The sequence below is a fragment of the Bos indicus genome, chromosome 11 (genome assembly GCF_029378745.1).
Source record: "Bos indicus isolate NIAB-ARS_2022 breed Sahiwal x Tharparkar chromosome 11, NIAB-ARS_B.indTharparkar_mat_pri_1.0, whole genome shotgun sequence".
Classification (NCBI taxonomy): Eukaryota; Metazoa; Chordata; class Mammalia; order Artiodactyla; family Bovidae; genus Bos; species Bos indicus.
The window spans coordinates 100,704,206-100,723,642 of record NC_091770.1 but is presented as its reverse complement, the minus strand read 5'-3'; the positions used below and the strand labels follow the sequence as shown (position 1 = coordinate 100,723,642).

Sequence of the window (19,437 nt, the reverse complement as noted above, 5' to 3'; positions counted from 1 at the left end):
TGCTTTGCTGAAATAGGGCTCAGCCTCCAGCCAGGGGAGAAAAGGTTTTGCATGTAGTCATCAGGCCTTCTCAGAAGTCTGTCCAAGTGCACGGCATTGGTTAATGACTGAAAAGCCCCGGTGTGCGTCCTGTCTGACTCACTGCTGAGCGCACAGCCTCAAAATGACTGACATCCACACAGCTGGAGACATCCCACATATGTGGGAAAGAGAACTGCTATTCCTCACAGATGGCCCTCCTTTGAGTTCAGCCAAAGCCAAAGACAACCAGAGAGTACACGTGACCCTGTAACCTTTGTGGGCCTAGGAGTGAGCATCGCACCACAGCAGAGGACCCAGGCGATGGGGCTGGCGACTGCTCTGTTAACAGCACGGAAGGTCTGGGTCCAATTTATCGCAGCCCTCAGAGCCCCGGTGCTGTGCAGTGGCCAAGCAGCTGGGCGTCGCCAATCCCAACAAACCTGCTTTATCCCTTTTCTTAGGCTCTCATCCAATTCCCTTTTTGCTGCATTTTCCTTACCCTGTTCTTGTTTTCCTCTGTGCTGGACTGTAAATGGCTGAGGACACGTGTGGTCTTGCCCTCTTCTGTGTAACCCACAGTTCTTGGCCAACATAGGCACTCTGGTGGGCTCACTGGTATCCCTGCTCACGGGTCTCCGGTGGCGTCTGTGAGAGCAGCCAGCCCCATGACTAGCAACCACACAGAGCAGCCGCCCACTTAGCTTAGGAACTTTGTACCTATGCACAGAAAAGGAGCCAATTTCCAGTTCTTTCCAGCCCTGCAATTCGAGGGTTCTTTGGGTTGTGTTATCTGTGGCCATTCATTATGGGATTCATTATTAATTTACTGGTAAGTCCTCCCACAAGTCAATTTAAACAAAACCTTCATTTCAATTAAAGAATCATACGTTACTGACTCCACTGACTCACTATCTACATCATGATTACACATTCTTACAAAACAATGATGTGAACTTAGAAAGTCATACCAGAGTTTGATCAACTTACAGAATCCATCCCATAACCATGACTTCATAATTTGGAAACACTAACCCAAATGCACCCTGAAAACTGTCGCAGGACACCTCCATTTTTCTTACTTGGATCATGTATTGCTTGTCCCAGGAGAGTACTAATTTTTCATTTGAACAATGCTGACTGAATTTTAAATTACTTTCTGAATCAACTCTTCTTTGAATAATTTACAGAAATACATGTTGTTTTTGTAAAAAAAAAAAAAAAGCTATTTTTAAAGTAACACCTCTTACATTTCCTGAAGGTGTCTCTCCGTCATGTCCTTGTTGATGTTGTTCAGTTGCTAGGTTGTGTCCAACTCTTTGCAATCCTATGAACTGCAGCATGCCAGGCTTCCCTGTCCTTCGCTGTCTCCTGGAGTTTGCTCAAACTCATGTCCATTGAGCTGGTGACGACACCCAGCCGTCTCATCCTCTGTCACCCCCTTCTTCCTCTGCCCTCAATCTTTCCCAGCATCAGGGTCATTTCCAGTGACTCGGCTCCTCTTTGTTATCAGGTGGCCAAAGTATTGGAGCTTCAGCATCATTCCTTCCAATGAATATTCAGGGTTGATTTCTTTTTAGATTGACTGATGTGATCTCCCTGCAGTCCAAGGGACTCTTAAGAGTCTTCTACAGCAATACAACCTCAGCTCTTTCTCTGTTATGCCCACATCTTAATTAAACTTTTTTAAAAAATAAGAGCCCTAAAAAAGAAATTCAGGAAACGCTATGCATTTAACTTAACTGACAATGACATGATGGCATGATTGTGAATTAGACAACGCCAAGGCAGGTGCTACTAATTAAACATCACATGTCATGGCTCAGCCAAAGTAAGACAAGGCTATACAGGCAGCTTCCTGCTAACACATAACAGAAGCAGTGCTCTTTTCTGTATTTCAATAGCTCCATTTTCCCTGCTAGGCTGAAAAGGCTTACATATCACCAATGAAACACATATTTTTCTAAGGATAAAAACTTTTCCTTACCTTGTAGCCACTGAACAATATATTTTGTTTTGAATAATGGGGGGGGGGTGGAGAGTAATAACTGTCACTATTACTTTTAACAACATGATTTAACATTTTTATGTTATCATTCACCCACGCAGACCACCTGATCCCAGCAACTACGTCAAATGTGCTTCTCAAACAAAACAAACCTTCCAAATGTGCTAAAAATGATCACTTCTTAGTTTCCATTTTTTCCTTGCTGTTAAAAGTATCTGAAACTGTAGTTGTATTAAATAACTTAATGTATCACAAGTGACTGGACTCGTACCTGAATGTCCTCATCAAATGTCGCCAGTTCCTACTGTGGAAGGAAGGGCAATTGAAAGATAAACACTACTGTGACATTTCTTTCCCCTTCGGCAATGTTCTGACTGTATCTTACACTTTGAGGTTCTTTGCCTTATGACTGTATCTGGTTTTCCAACTGTCATCGCTCAAGAACAGATAGTGTTGGGAGGCAGAGGCAGTTTTAATACTTAGACAAGAGTGGCCACCAGTAAGCCTCAAAGAAGGCACTGAAAATGAGCTGAGTCCTTGACCAGTCTTTACCCTGGGCACTCAGCACACTCTACCACATGGCTTCCATGTAAAATGGTCCGGAACAAACACAGTAGCTCCTTAAGCCAGAGGTCCTGGGTTCTTTAAACTGACCTGGAGCTCAGCACGTTAGCTGGGGTGCTGACCACAGGAAGAGCCAAGCACAGGAGGGCCAGGCGCTGTGCCAGGGCTGGCACTGGCTGGCCCAGTCAGTCTCCAAGAAGTGGCAGTAGCCAGGCCGCACTACCAACCCAGGACTGGGTTTAAAGGCAATAAAAATAACCTATTATCTTTAACAAAGTGCTGCTGTAACAAGGCAGTCCAGCAATATACTTCAGGGATATAATTAGTATAGTGTGGTAGGGAGAGTGAAAGTTGCTCAATCGCATCCAATTCTTTGTGACCCCATGGACTATACATATACAGTCCATGGAATTCTCCAGGCCAGAATACTGATATGGGTAGCCTTTCCCTTCTCCAGGGGATCTTCCCAACTCAGGGATCAAACCCAGGTCTCCTGCATTGCAGGCAAATTCTTTACCAGCTGAGCCACAAGGAAAGCCCAAGAATACTGGAGTGGGTAGCCTATCCCTTCTCCAGCAGATCTTCCTGACCTGGGAATTGAACCAGGGTCTCCTGCATTGCAGGTGGATTCTTTACCAACTGCGCTATCAGGGAAGCCCAAATATGTGAAAGTCTCTCAGTCGTGTCTGACTCTTTGCAACCACATGGACTATACAGTTCATGGACTTCTCTAGGCCAGAATAATGGAGTGGGTAGCTTTTCCCTTCTCCAGGGCATCTTCCCAACCTAGGGATTGAACCCGGGTTTCCTGCATTGCTTCTGAATTCTTTTTTTAAACTTATTTTTGCAGGTGGATTCTTTACCAGCTGAGTCACAAAGGAAGTCCGTGGTAGGGAGAAGCATCCTTATAAGACAGAATTTTGCCAGTTTCACAAAACATAAAAACGAATGTGAAAGTAGAATACAAACACAGAAGTGAAGCCACTCAGTCGAGTCTGACTCTTTGTGACCCCATGGACTGTAGCCTGCAAAGCTCCTCCATCCATGGGATTTTCCAGGCAAGAGTACTGGGATGCGTTGCCATTTCCTTCTCTAGGGAATCTTCCTGATGCAGGGATCAAACCCAGGTCTCCCGAATTGCAGGCAGACTCTTTACTGTCTGAGCCACCAGGGAATCCCTTAGACTAAGGCAGAGCCTAACAAATATAATTATGATTTGTCAATGGAATCTGTCATTTTTCTTTCAAAAAATGGAAAGGTGAAATAACTGATCACCTTAAAATGTATCGCCTTTTCAGCAAGAACACCAGTGGTATAAGTTACAGGAAAGCGCAGGCGTGCTCAGCTGTGTCCGACTCTTTTCAACCCCATGGATTGCAGCCCACCAGGCTCCTCTGATCGGGGGACTTCCCAGACAAGAGTACTGGAGTGGGCTGCCATTTCTTTCTCCAGGGGCTCTTCCCAACCCAGGGATCCAACCCTCCTATCTCCTGTGTCTCCTGCACTTCAGGTGAATTCTTCACCACTGCGCCACTGGGAAGCCCAAAAGTAACAGTAAATCCAACACAAAACTGGCTTAAACAATCAGGAAACAGTATGATGTCACAGAATTCAAAGTCCAAAGGTCAGCTGGCAGTAGCAGCCCTACACTGTCCCCCTCACTCCCCAGCTCCACCACAATGCCAACCCTCCCAAGGCTTCCGGGCTCCCGCCTGAAGGTGGCTGCCTCATGGTTTACACTGACTGCCAGAAGCAAAGACTGTCCTCCCACAACTTCAGGGAAGAAAAGGCCTTGCTTTCCATCAGAGGGCCAATTCAGAATGCTATGAGGGTCTGAGGGCAGGGGTGCTCATCCTGGCTGCTTGTTAGAATCACCTGGAGAGTTAAAAACAGAAACGAGGAGACACTTTGCAGACCTTATGGTCACGGTGTTCTCTCTAGCACAACAGCCCCTTTCCCTCCCTCGAAGTAATCCTTTTGTATAAAATATTTCTCTGCTAAAAAACAAATTAAAAAAACTGATGCTCCCCAGGGTATCTCCCCAGGCCAATTAAATCCTCCTGAGTGGTGGAACCTAGATGGAAGTCTTCTCAAGCCCCTAAGGAGAAGGAAATGGCAACCCACTCCAGTATTCTTGCCTGGAGAATTCCACGGACAGAGGAGCCTGGTGGGCTACAGTCCATGGGGTCACAAAGAATAGGATGCGACTGAGTGACTAACACACAGGAGATTCTAATGCAGAGTGGGGGCTAAAAACCGCCTGGTGAGAACCCCTCTGGAGGCTGGGGTGGGGCTGTTCCTTGAGAGGTGCAGGGCAGTGAAGGAGCCGAGGGCAGTGGGGGCTGGCCAGGCAAGCAACCCGGCCCTGCAGTTACCTATTCAGGATCTGCCACACAGTGAGCCTGCTGAGATGGTTCGCAGCAACATAAATACATATATCCCTTAAGCATGTTAAAAATGCTCAACCTCACTCAGAGGAGAGCTACTAATTAAATTAAACCCATAGTAAATCCAAGAGACTATTTCCTACTGAAAAGTCCCCAAATTTGATAACACAGGCTCTCAGCTAGGCTCTAGGGATACAATTACCCTTGTGCATTACTAGTGAAGAGAGTGTAGTATCAACATAGTATCCACCTTAATATCTACTACCTACCACTATCTATTGATACTAAGTAATACCTTGGTATAGAGATTAATTAAACTGATTCTAAAATGTATCTAGAAATGTATCTAAAAGGTACTTGGAACAAGAATAGCCAAGGCAATCCTGAAGAACAAGTCTTGCTCTGTGCTAAATTGCTTTAGTCCTGTGCTACTCTGCGACCCCGCGGACTGTAGTCCCCCAGGTTCCTCTGTCCACGGGACTCTCCAGGCAAGAAGACTGGAGTGGGTTGCCATTTCCTTCTCCATCCTCTACTGGCTAGTAAGACTTACTTTAAAGCTACAGTGTTTAAGACTACAAGACACTGGTGCCAAGGACAGACAAATCGCACAAATAAGTAAGCAATTCCCACACAGACCTCAACACACGTGGACACCTGATTTATGCAGCAGCAGATGTTCTTCTCAACTAAAGAACTAGTTAAATATGGGGGAAAAACAAACAACCATCGTCTCTACATAGAAAAAAAATCAATTCCAAGTGAACTATAGGTCTAAATACGAAAGGTAATAGAATAAAACTTCTCCATGACCTCGCGGTAGACAAATATTTCTTGTATAGGACCAAAAAAAGCACTAATCATAAAGACTGTTAAATTTAACATTAAAATTAAGAACTTTGGTTCATTAAAGATACCATTAAGAGAATAAGAGGAAAAAAAAAAAAAAAAAAGACAAGCCACAAAGTATAAGAAGATACTTGCAATAAATGCATTCAAAAAGAGATTGAGAATATATAAACAACTCCTATAAATCAATAAGAAACACATATATGTATGTGTATATATGCATGATACCCAAATAGCCAATAAACATATGAAAAGGTACTTAATATCATGAGTTACAAAAAAGTTCAAATGAAACCCAGAATGAGACACTACTGCAGAGTCCCACAAAAAGTGGACATTTAAAACACTGACAGCATCAAGATTTGAGAAGAATGTAAAGAAACTTAGTCTCCTCTACTGCTGATGGGAACTTCGCTGATGCAATGACTGGAAAGTTCTTTGACGGGGAACATGCCTATACCATGTAAACGAGCGATTCCACTTCTAGGTTTATAATAAGAACATTCGTAGAAGCATTATTTGTAAGTAGCTAAAACTGAAAGTAATCTGCACGGCCATCAATAATAGCATGTGTAAATAAATTCTTGAACGTTTATAGACCAGACTACTAATTAACAATGAAAATGAACAAACTACCAATACCTGCAACCACATGGGTGAATCTTACAAAAACAATGTGGAATGAAAGAAGCTCTCACAGCACAGAAATCTACACAGATATATCCTGCTCGGGTTGAACACACGCAGACCTGAGCCTCTGCTTCTGGCCATAGTGCAGTTCCAGATATCCTTTCGCCCTAAGCAAATGCAAAACTGAACAAAATAAATGAGATAACTGTTTTCAGGCATAAGACAGCAGGCAAGGCAGGGCTGTGACCCTTAGAGAAGAGGAAAACAGCAGGGAAGCTCCAACTTCCTGCACTGGGCACTTTCCCAACCATGGTGCAGGGAGACGATGGTAGCCAAGCTGACAGCAGCAGTCCCTGTGAACTGTGGAAGACAAGACTGGAGCTCCAGACTGCTGAGGTAACTAGAACTGCAGGGCAGGACATGAGGGGGGAGGCTTTGGGAAGTGGAAAGCATCAGACAACAGCAGGTGGCTGACACACACGCAAGGTGAGATGCCATAAGGCTCAATAGGCAGCATCAGCTGCGAGGTGAGAAGTGAACAGGGGTACCAAGACTTCACGGCGCCCGGAACATGCACGTGCAGCCGGTCCAGAGTGGAGAGGCTTTGCTAAACACCTCTTTCATTTAGCTGAGATTCCAGAAAAGTCAAGCATTAGTATCAAGAATGTCCTCTACAGTAAGGGCCATGCCTCTGGACTAAGGATAAATCCCAAAACAGACTCACTCTAACAAAATACAAACAACCTACGGGGTCAAAAGAGCATGTCAGTAACTTAACCGCCTGTCAGAGCAAAATGAAAACCTCTCTAAAGTAAGACAAGACTGAAAATCCCTACAGTGTAACATCCACATGTCTGACATATAATCAAAAATAATTAAACATGCAAAGAAGCAGGAAAAGGTGACTCCTAAGGCAGGGAAAAAGCAATCAATCAAAACAGACCCCAAGATGACCCAGATTGGGATTCCCCAGTGGCTCAGCTGGTAAAGAATCGGCCTGCAGTGCAGGAAACCTGGGTTCGATCCCTGGGTGGGGAAGATCCCCTGGAGAAGGGAAAGGCTACCCCATTCCAGTACTCTGGCCTGAAGAGTTCCATGGATTGTATAGTCCCTGGGGTTGCAAAGAGTTGAACATGACTGAGTGACTTTCACCTCTTTCACTTTCACTTGACTCAGATATTTGAATTAACAGACAGGTCTCTACCTTCAAGGATTTGGAGGAAAAGATGGACTTAATGAGTGAAAAGATGGTGAATCTCAATAGAAAAATGTAAACTATAAAAAAGAACCAAATGGAAATTTCAGAATTTAAACTGATCATATCTGACATGAAAATTTTAAAGAAACTGAAGATTAGAAACTGCAGTTAGTGAACTTGTAGATCAACAGAAAGTATCTCAACTGAAAAATAGGAAAAAAAAAAGTCTGGTGACTTAATAGAGTTTCAAACTATATGACATGAAAACTAACACAATATCTATAGTTATATTTTCATTCTAAATATTGCTCTTGTATGCCTTTTCTTTTTCTTCATCAATCTCACTAGATGTTTGCCTATTTGACAAATTTCTTTCAAAGTCAGCTTTTGGTATATTTTAAAATTTTTTATCTATTTATTTACTTATTTGGCTGTGCTGGGTCCTTGCTGTTGCACGTGGGCTTGCACTAGTTGTGGTGAGCAGGGACTACTCTTCATTGGGGTGCACGGACCCTAGGCGAGGTGGCTCAGGAGTTGCGACGCACGGGCTTAGTTGCTCCATGGCGTCTTCCAGGACCAGGGATCAAACCTGAGTCCCCTACGTTGGCAGGAAGATGCTCAACCACTGGACCACCAGGGGAGCCCCAGCCTGTGGTATTTTTGATCATTTCCATCTCTCAGCTTGTGTTTTTATTTTTGCCACTCTTCTTCTTCTGTGTACTGTGGGATTACTCTGCTTTCCTAACTTCTTTAATTAAAAGCTTAGTTACCTACCATCTTTGTTTTCTAATAAAAACTTTTAAAGCTAAAAAATAAAAAAAATTAAGATAGAATTAAAAGCAAAAAACCCCCCAAATCTATCATCATAGCTGTGCTTTTTAACATCTGAGGCTCGGCAACAAAACACACCAAAAAAGAAGCTGAGCAAAAGTACAGATAAAATAAGTATCAAAAAATAAGTAAGGCCATAGAAGATTTTAGACAACACTGTCAACCAACTTGATCTAATTCACATTTACAGAAAATTACAACCAATGACTGCAGAACACATATTGTTTTCAAGTACAAATGGAACATTCAGTAAGACAGGTCAAAGGCTGGGCCATAAAATTAATCTCAGTAAATGTCAAAAGACTGAAATTTTACAGAGGATGTTCTCTGACGACACGGAATTAAGTTTGAAATCAGTAAGATATCTAGACTCTCCCAAATATCTGGGAATTAAACCCTTTAAAAACAACACATCAAAGTCTGCCTTTAAGAAGGAGGGGGGAGTCAAGCAGAGTTCTGAAGGGCAGATGGGTTTTGAACACACAGAACAGTGACGTCCGGGGCACAACCACCACGTAGAAGATGTACACAGAAGGCCCTAAGGGAGTGCTTCCCCTTACTGCAGCTCATCTTCTGAGTAGCAGTCTTCATCTTTTTAGCCCACAGACTCAGATAATATGCCTGACATACTCCTTTGGGTGTAATTCCCAACTCAATCATGTTAACTCATCCTTCTCCCTCCCACTCATTAAATGCATCTCTTTGCAACACACTTCACAACACACCAGTGGTTATCACATGGAGATCTGTGGCACAGGCAAAGTCCCTAACCAATACAAAGTGATTTCTTCTTTCCTCCAATTTCTATTATTTTCTTCGCTAGGTTGCTTCATTTAAATAAGGTAAAAACTCTTTCAGTTAAATCATCTTTGATTATCCTCCGTTACTAATTCCATTTTTCTGTTTTCTGAATTTTCTGTTTTCTTCTACATTATTAGCATATTTCTTAAAAAGGGGAACAAGGGACTTCCCTGGTGGCTCAGTGGTAAAGAATCCACCTGCCAGTGCAGGGCACATGGGTTTGACCCCTGTTCCGGGAAGATCCCACATGCCGCAGAGCAACTAAACCCATGTGCCACAACTACTGAGCCTGTGCTCTGGAGCCCTGGAGCCGCAGCTGCTCAAACCCAAGTGTCTAGAGCTGCACAAACCACCGCAATGGAAGTCCGTGGGCTGCAACTAGAGAGCAGCCCTCACCTGCTGCAATTAAAGCCAGGTGAGGCTTTAATGAGAAAGCCAGCATGCAGCAACGAAGACCCAGTGCAGCCAAAAATAATTCGGCCAAAATAAATAATAGGTCAATAAAATTTTTAAAAAACTTACTTGTAATGCCAAAAATAAGTTTTTTTTTAAAAAAATGGGGAATAAGATTTGATGAAAAACAAGAAAGCCATACAAAATGTATTAGACTATGAAAAATAACAGGATGCCTTGAAAAATCTACAAACATACAATTTTGCATTTTCTTAGTTCATGTACCACAACCCCAATCACTAACATAAAGTACATGATATAATCTTTCCAAACAACCTCTTTATTTAAAGACCTAATTGAACTTCAATACCTGTAAGACTCAACAGCTGTACTTCTTCCCACCTTCTAATCTATATGGTTGCATAATACAATTTAACAACAGTAAGAACTATATTGTTGCTCTATGAAGTTCCTATTTGATTACTTCGAATAAAGTTTTATTTGAAAACAGTGAAATAGTTTTAAACTGAGAGTAAATAATTTCTTACAATCATTTTTCAGTTAAGCTCATAGTAAAACATCTGATATGTACAAATTAAATAAGTAATACCCTGAAAGACATAGAATGTAATAACTTAAAATTAGAAAATCTAGAAATAATTTAGAGGGGAAAAAACCTTCCATTTTTAAAAGTACTAACTAGAAAAGCATTACAAAGCTTTACAAATTGAAATGATTTTATATTAACAACATTCACTACCAAGAAAAACAGGAAAACTCGTGTGCAAATTTTTTTTTAACTCCGCAACTTTCTGATTTAGGGTGGAAAAACCTAGAGAAATGGGATTTAAAACTTAAACATGAGTTAAAATCATTCTCTTGTAAAATTTTGAATATCACCACCCTGACCTCCGCAAAAGAAAAAAAAAAAATTCAAACTAATCCTACAAAAAGGTGTCAAGTCTTAACTTCATAAACCACCGAACAGCAACTTGCTTATGTAAAACACACATGGAGGTCCTCCCTTGGGGATGTCATCCACTCTCGTAGCTTTAAATGCCAGCGAGAACCTGGTGACCCTCGGGTTCCCTCTCCAGCCTGGACTGCCTCCCTGAAGTCAAGCTTGGGTGTGCATGTACGCATATCTGACAGAGCCACGCACAGGCGCCTCACACACAGCCAGTGCAAGCAGCAGCTCCAGGTCCCTGCCACTTCCTCACACTCCCACCCTCTGGTTCACATTTCAGGAACAGGCAGCTCCATGTTTCCAGTCACTCAGTCCCCGGACCCTTGACTTCTCTCACATCCCACATCTAAGAACAAATCTAGTCAGGAGTGCCTTCAGATATTCACAGAATCTGACCCCTTCACCGCAGCCACCACCCTGGACCAAGCCAGCGCCATTCTCACCCAGACTAGTGCCATCAATGGCCAGTGGACTCCCTCCTGCCTCCTCGGCTCCCCTTCAGGACGAAGCAGCCAGAGAGATTTCATTACAGCATGAAGCAGGTTGTGGTCCTCCTCCCTCGAAATTCTCCCAAGACCACATGAGGAAAAGCCAAGATCCTTGAAGTGGACAACAAGGCCACTTTCTTCTCCAGCCAACCTCCCGGCTCCCTCACTTCATCTCCTGCAACCCTCCTTCACTCTCTCTGCTCCAGGTACTCTGGGCTTCTCGAACCTGCTAAGCAAGCTCTACCTAGGGCCCCCATACGCCTCGATTCCCCTCCTGCCTGAAAGCCATTACTTCCATGGCTTGCTCCCTCATCTTCCTCCTCGGGTCTTTATTCAAACCCCACCTTCTCAAAGAGCCTCTCTGGCCACCCTAACTAAAGTCACCCCCTAACAGTCCCTGTCCCTTTCGGTGTTATTCAGCTCCTCAGCAACTCTATGTTTTACTTGTTGCTGGTGTTGAGCTCCTTATTGCAAACTTCAGGCTTAAATTGAAGAAAGTAGGGAAAACCACTAGACCATTCAGGTATGACCTATGTCAAATCCTACTTATGAGTATACAGTGGAGATGACGAATAGATTCAAGGGATTAGATGTGGTAGACAGAGTGCCTGAAGAAATACAGACAGAAGTTCATAACATCATACAAGAGGCGGTGACCAAAACCATCCCAAAGAAAAAGAAATGCAAGAAGGCAAAATGGCTTTCTGAGGAGACCTTACAAATAGCTGAGAAAAGAAGAAAAGAGAAAGGGAAAGATATACTCAACAGAGATAGCAAGGAGAGACAAGAAAGCCTTCTTAAGTGAACAATGCAAAGAAATAGAGGAAAACAACAGAATGGGAAAGACTAGAGATCTCTTCACAGAGGAGGCAATGACAACCCACTCCAGTACTCTTGCCTGGAAAATCCCATGAATGGGGGAGCCGGGTGGGCTGCCATCTATGGGGTAGCACAGAGTCGGACACGACTGAAGCAACTTAGCAGCAGCAGAGATCTCTTCAAGAAAACTAAAGATACAAGGGAACTTTTCACACAAAGATGGGCACAATAAAGGACAGAAATGGCAAGGAACTAACAGAAGCAGAAGAGATTAAGAGGTGGCATTAATACACAGAACTATACAAAAAAGGTCTTAATGATCCTTTTAACCAGATCTAGATAACCACAATGGTATGATCACTCACCTAGAGCCAGTGTGAATTTAAGTGGACCTTAGGAAGCATTACTGCAAACAAAGCTAGTGGAGGTGATGGAATTCCAGCTGAGCTATTTCAGATCCTAAAAGAAGATGCTGTTAAAGTGCTGCACTCAATATGCCAACAAATTTGGAAAACTCAGCAACGGCCATAGAACTGGGAAAAGATCAGTTTTCATTCCAATCCCAAAGAAAGGCAATGCCAAAGAATGTTCCAACTATCATACAATTGTGCTCATCTCACATGCTAGCAAGGTAATGCTCAAAATCCTTCAAGCTAGGCTCCAGCAGTATGTGAACCAAGAACTTACAGATGTACAAGCTGAATTTAGAAAAGGCAGAGGAACCAGAGATCAAATTGCCAACATCCACGGGATCATAGAGAAAGTAAGGGAGTTCCAGAAAAACATCTACTTCTACTTCATTGACTATGCTAAAGCCTTTGATTGTATGGATCACAACAAACTATGAAAAGTTCTTAGAGATGAAAACAACAACAACAACAAAATTCTTAGAGATGGGAACACCGGACCACGTGAGCTGCTGTCTGAGAAACCTGTATGCAGGTCAATAAGCAACAGTTAGAACCGGACATGGAACAAAGGACTGGTTCAAAATTGGGAAAGGATTTTGCTGTATATTGTCACCCTGCTTATTTAAGTTATATGCAGAGTACATCATGTGAAATGCTGGGCTAGATGAATCACAAGCTGGAATCAAGATTGCCGAGAGAAGTATCAACAACCTCAGATATGCAAATGAAACCACTCTAATAATAGAAAGTGATGAGGAACTAAAGAGCCTCTTGATGAAGGTGAAAAAGGACAGTGAAAAAGCTGGCTTCAAACTCAACGTTAAAAAATCAAAGATCACGGCATCTGGTCCCATTACTTCATGAAAAATATATGGGGAAAAAGTGGAAACAGTGGTAGGTTTTATTTTCTTGGGCTCCAAAATCACTGCAGACAGTGATTGCAGCCATGAAATGAAAAGATGCTTGCTCCTTGGAAGAAAAGCTATGACAGACCTAGACAGCATATTAAAAAGCAGAGACATCAGTTGGTTGACAAGGGTCCGTATAGTCAAAACTATGGTTTTTCCAGTAGAAAAAGAAAGAAGGCTGAATGCCAAAGAATTGAAGTTTTTGAATTGTGGTGCTAGAGAAGACTCTTGAGAGTCCCTTGGACAGCAAGAAGATCAAACTAGTCAATCCTAAAGGTAATCAACCCTAAATATTCATTGGAAGGACTGATGCTCAAGCTGAAGCTCCAATTTGGCCACCTGATGCGATAAACTGACACACTGGAAAAGACCCTGATGCTGGGAAAGATTGAAGGCAGGAGGAGAAGGGGTGACAGAGGATGAGATGGCTGGATGGCATCACTGACTCAACGGACATGAGTTTGGGCAAGCTCTGGGAGATGGTAAAAGGCAAGGAAGCCTGCTATGCTATAGTCCATGGGGTCACAAAGAATCAAACACCATTTAGTGACTGAACAATGAACAATAACTCCACCAACTAGAACGGAAGTTTGAGGAGGGCAGGGAGGTGCTTTTACCCACTAATGTATCACCAACGACTAAAACACTTCCTGGAACGTAGTGTGAGCTCAATAGATATTTGCTGAGAAAAGGACACATTAAGGTAAACAAGTTTACTAGGGAGTGCTTTCAATCCTGCTTTACCAACTTTGACAAAAGTGAATTTTCTTAGTCAAGACACTGAAATTTGGAAGGAACAGAAGGTCCATGAAACAATACGATGGTTTCCTTCCCCCGTTGCCTGTACATATGACTAGCCCTTTGACCCTGAATAATCCTAGCAAAAAGCTGCCATCTGCCCATTCCATTCAGGTTCATCACCACCACCGTACCACACACTATTCTTGGCTTCCAGATTCACGTCTGGTCCAACACTGTATGTTACGGCTGTGAGTTTTTCAATCCAAACTATATGGATATTAACCAACTCTAGAAAGATCAGCCTGGGAGAGATCAAGAACCATTTGCTCCCCTAGGAAAAGTATACCCAAAGTCCAAAGAAATTCACTTGTCTTCAGTTAAAACATGATCTAGGCAATTTCTTTCATTAAACAATATGTATTACAAAGAATTGACTATTTGGTTGAGATGCCATCAATTTGTTTTTTAAACCCTAATTTGGGTATTACAAAATAGAACAAATTTTTTGTAAGAAGTCTGAAACATCACAAATGCAAAGTAAAAAGTGTAAGTTTTCTGCTATTTCACCTAAATCCCAAATTCCCTAGAGATTAACAATTATGTCAGTCTAAATGCTTCTATCTTTTTTCCATACATGTACAAATAAATAGTTAATTTTTGTTTTACAAGAATGGGGCCACACCACGTAGACTGATCCCCAAACTGCTTTTTTCCACTTACCAGTACATGGACAGCTTTCCGTGTTGGCACTTACAGTATGTGGGGCAATAAACATCCTAATATGATTTCCTATTTCTGTTTGTTTGCTCACTCCCTTATATGACTTCTTGATAGACTTTCTATAACAATAGTTTAAAAACTTTTATCTCACCTCTTTACACTCTTGAAAACTATATAGAACCCCAGAGTGCTTTTATATAGATTACCTCATCAATATTTACTGTAGTATAATTTAAACTGAAAATTTTAAATAATTCATTTGTTCACCTAAAAATAAACATGTCTGTTTTCACTGGGAAATGGCTTGTTTTCCCCCATGTGTAGATAACTGTAGATACTGCTCTTTGAAGCTACACCAAACTCGGTAAGTGGTAGTTTCCTAAAGGCTAGTTTTGATATAGAATCTAAAACTCGTATCAATTAATATTTGTATTCTGTTACATGAAAATTCAATGGTCCTTCCTGCCCCTTGAATGAATCTTTTTTACCTGTGCTTGACTTTATAACATCATGTATTGTCATTTACAAAATATCAGTTCACTGGATCATGCAGGTCTTCCAAATAATGTAGTCCATTATAAGACATCAAAATAGTGTGTTTATAAATATTACCACCAATCTCTACTTCACAGGAGCAGATACAAGTTTTCCAAAACCCTAATTTTTGCTGGAAAGCAAAGATGTTTTCATTGACAACAGACACTACCAGCTGTTTTCCTTGAAACACTTTTTAAAACATTTTTTTAATCTGAATAACCAGTTTGTCAGTAAAAATGGTAGTCTATGAAAAAAGCAGCAAGTTCAGCTCGAACTAACCACTGCCCAAAGCTCTTCCTAGAGACAAACAGCACACAGAAGTACTTTCCAGTTCCTTCACTGAAGATTACAAAGATATTAACAGTTGAGAATTGACAAAATTAATAATTTTTGCTGTTTCATCAGGAACATCCTTAAGTGAAAACCAAAAAATATATGTATTTATTATTTTTACTAGTCTAGTCAAGGCTATGGTTTTTCCTTGGTCATGTATGGATGTGAGAGTTGGACTGTGAAGAAAGCTGAGTGCCAAAGAATTGATGCTATTGAACTGTGGTGTTGGAGAAGACTCTTGAGAGTCCCTTGGACTGCAAGGAGATCCAACCAGTCCATTCTAAAGATCAGCCCCGGGTGTTCTTTGGAAGGAATGATGCTAAAGCTGACACTCCAGTACTTTGGCCACCTCATGTGAAGAATTGACTCACTGGAAAAGACTCTGATGCTGGGAGGGATTGGGGGCAGGAGGAGAAGGGGACGACAGAGGATGAGATGGCTGGATGGCAACACTGACTTGATGGACGTGAGTCTGAATGAACTCCAGGAGCTGGTGATGGACAGGGAGGCCTGGTGTGCTGCGACTGATGGGGTCACAAAGAGTCGGACACGACTGAGCGACTGAACTGAACTGAACTAGTTTACTATGAGTGCATGGCATGAAGAACACAATGGCTACCATGGTTAGTTGCCACAACCTTGATTCATGCCTAGAAGCCTACATTACTTTTGCACCATTACTGCAAAGATCGCAAATAACGTCTTGTGTGAGTGCATGCTAAGGTCAGCTCAGTCGTATCCAACTCTCTGTGACCCCATGGACTGTAGCCTGCCAGGCTCCTCTGTCCATGGGATTCTCCAGGCAAGAATACTTGAACGGGTTGCCATTTCCCTCTCCAGGGGAACTTTCTGACCCAGGGATGGAAACCTCGACTCCTGCACTGCAGGTGGACTCTTTATTGCTGAGCCACTGGGGAAGCCCAACATCTTAGTATTGTGTTAACATGAAAAGTTTTCACCTCTGGACCCCCTGAAGGGGTGAAAGGCACACCAAGGGCACTACACCGTTCCATGCTAGGACCGCTTCCTACAAGTGAGATTACTGGGTCGCTGCTATGTACATTTTAAATTCAGATATGTTTGGCCAAAGCTCTCCAAAAAGTCTGTACCAATTTTCACTGGGGGTGGCAGAGGAGGAGATGGGTGGATGGCATTACTGGCTCAATGGACATGAATATGAACAAACTCCGGGAGGCAGTGAAGCACAGGGAAGGCTTGCAAGCTGCAGTCTATGGAGTTGCAGAAAGTTGGACGTGACTCAGAGACTGAACAATTCTCACTACCTAAGGTTGCATGATCATCACTAGTTGAAATGCAAATAATTCACTTATAAATCTTGATCGTGGGAAGTGCCATAATACATTACTTTATTTACCTGTCTAAAACCAATGCTAAAATACAACTCGTGTTTCAAGGCAAAAGTAAAATCCAACATGTTTCAAGGCAAAAATAAAATCCAAGTACCCAGATTACTCAGAAAAATCAAACCTCAATTGTCAAATACAAGTTCACTGAATAGAGAACTTTGTTTATTGTAGTCACAGATTGTTAAGGGTATTTGTGACTGAATTTCAAAGTATATGCTACTTGCACACGTCGTCCATTTGCTTACAGAGGGTGGGTGGGCTCAACTGATATTTTAATAAGTACTAGGTCTGAAAAATGTCAGGCTGTGACAGTACAAACAGGATGCTAATTAATTGGTGCGTGGCTGGCCCCTGGCACAGACATCAGTCTAAGCTGATCCTTAGCGTTAAAACTTCACGCAGAATTACTGGACGTGACCAGTATAATATGTACTGTCAGCACTCAAATGCCAGTGGTGTTCATAAAAATGTCAAAGACAACCTTTCTTGCCCCAGGTGTCATGTGAAACAAAGAGAGAAGGAATAAAAAGCTCCATTCTGAGGAAAGGACTACTCCCTGTCTCAGGTGGAACCACTGAAAGTCGGGGCTCCTCAGTTCACAAGGAATGTGGCCTCCCCCAACTGTTTCCACGTAGCTCCAAAGTGAGGATTTTCAAGTTCTATTTATGACTGAAAAGATCAAGGTTATTAGTGTCAACTAGGGCCTGTGGTTTTCAGCTCTGGGGGGTGCACAAACCCCTTTGAGGATAAGATTGAAATCTTCCCACAGATAAAGCAGTGAAGGATCCATGTACCTCAGAGGAAGGAAGAGCCCAGGCCATAGGTCAGAGCAGAATCATGGACTATGGATCCTGAGAAATAGCTTATGTCCAACCTCCTCAGGAAACTGGAATAGTAAAATGGCTTGTCCAAGGTCAACGGTGAGTTAGAAAGGCAATCAGGCAAGAAATAATCAGTAAGACTTTGAATAAAGCCATCCAGTGTCACCAAGTAACTTTTTCTTATACAAAGAAAGTTCCACGTGAGACTAAAAGATAACTACAGGAACTGAAGTTTTAAATACAGCTGGAAGGAACCAACACAAGCCCTGTGGTTCGAAAGTTCCTTACGCATGGCAAAGCAGAAAATAGGACCAGAAATCTGGAAGAGCACTCACCGTGTTCCACAAAAACATTGCAGTGTGGACCCCCGTGCCTTGATGGCTCCTTCTTGCCTGCTCCTTTGATAAAGTGCAGGGCAGGCAGACTTGGCCTCCTTTGGTCCCCAAGAACTTTTCCAGGCTGCTGCCCCATAAAGCAAGGATAGGCACCCCTTTCCAGAAGAGGGTTCAAGATCTTTCAGAATGATCAGTGAGCTGAGAAGGAAACGGTCTTTACGTGGGATTTCACATTCCCCGCATCTCCACCGGTCAGTAACTGAGGTCAATCACAAGACATCTTCCATAATAAAAGGAAGCGAAGATTTTAGGATTTTAGGTTGACGTGTGCAAACAGGAGTTCCGATTATATTCGCAGTTTATCAATTCGAAGTAATGTAACTGCAGTGCGACCTCAAAGTTCCTGGATTTCACGTGTCTTTTACTGGCTACGTTTCCTTCCTTTCAAGGAGAAAAACCTAAAGAGAAATATTCACAGGGGATGCTGTACAACGGTCAGTGAGGCTAAAGTCGTGTCGATTTCCACACATCGAGGAAACGTGGATCGGTCTTTGAATGCTCCTCCAGAACTTTTCCTGGGGAAGTCAGCCACCCCCTATCTTGGTGTCTCCATCTTCCAACAAATTTCCTGCCACACTAGCTGCCGCTCCTGCTTTTTCTCTACCCTGCTCTCCGGAAAAGGACACGGGTCACCCCGACTTCAGCGAGAGCTGGCCCTCTGACGAGAAGGAATGCATGGCCAGCAACTTTTTAAGTCCGCTTTTTAAAAGGCCTGTGAAACCAGTCCAGGCTTTTCCTCTGCATTAAAGTTTCTGGCTGGGCTGAGGCTGAGGGGGCCGTAGGTGACATTGGAAGAAGTCAGGGCATTACAGGCTCACGGGAGCAACGTGGGGGGGAGGGGGGGGGGGGAGGCTGGGAGCGGGGGGAAGGGGAGGCTACTTGACAGCAGGGAGGGGATTTGAATGAGGGGGGCCTCCGAGGCCAAACTTGAGGCCGGGATTCGGAGTTAAGGGGCGGCTCGGGGGTAAAGAGGGAGGCTGCCGGGGCGGGGGGGCATGGGCGGCTTACTCCGGGGGGCGACGCTCCTCCAAGCCTCAGGAAACGGGGTGTCCCCAGGTCTGGGGAAAGAGACCACAACCCCAGGGTCCCAGAGCCGGGATGGAGCTGATAAGGGACGACGGGCTCTCGCGGCCCCGAAGGCGGGTAGAGGACAGAACGGGGAGGAGGCCCGGCCGCCTCAGCTGCCCCGAGCCTGGGGGGGGGTCTCTGTCCGAGACACCCGCCTCCCCCGGGCCCGAACGTGGCTACGGCCGCC

General features: G+C 43.3%; 2 protein-coding genes across 2 annotated transcripts in view; both read right to left on the bottom strand.

Annotated features, from left to right (window-relative positions):
* Nucleotides 1–18,858, bottom strand: part of ABL1 (ABL proto-oncogene 1, non-receptor tyrosine kinase) — a 142,100-nt gene extending 123,242 nt beyond the window's left edge. Inside the window, exon 1 of the mRNA XM_019971029.2 lies at nt 18,123–18,858. Within this exon, the coding sequence (XP_019826588.2) occupies nt 18,123–18,258 (136 nt within the window). The 5' untranslated portion in view covers nt 18,259–18,858. The remainder of the gene's footprint in view (nt 1–18,122) is intronic.
* A 14-nt stretch (nt 18,859–18,872) lies between these two features.
* Nucleotides 18,873–18,971, bottom strand: LOC139185868 (uncharacterized). Its single transcript, XM_070799431.1, has one exon. The coding sequence runs from the start codon at nt 18,969–18,971 to the stop codon at nt 18,873–18,875; it is 99 nt and encodes a 32-aa protein (XP_070655532.1).
* Between the last annotated feature and the right edge of the window lie 466 nt (nt 18,972–19,437).

Excerpts from the sequence above, each read along its gene's own strand:
- LOC139185868 (XM_070799431.1), bottom strand. The coding sequence starts at position 18,971 with ATGTCACCTACGGCCCCCTCAGCCTCAGCCCAGCCAGAAACTTTAATG.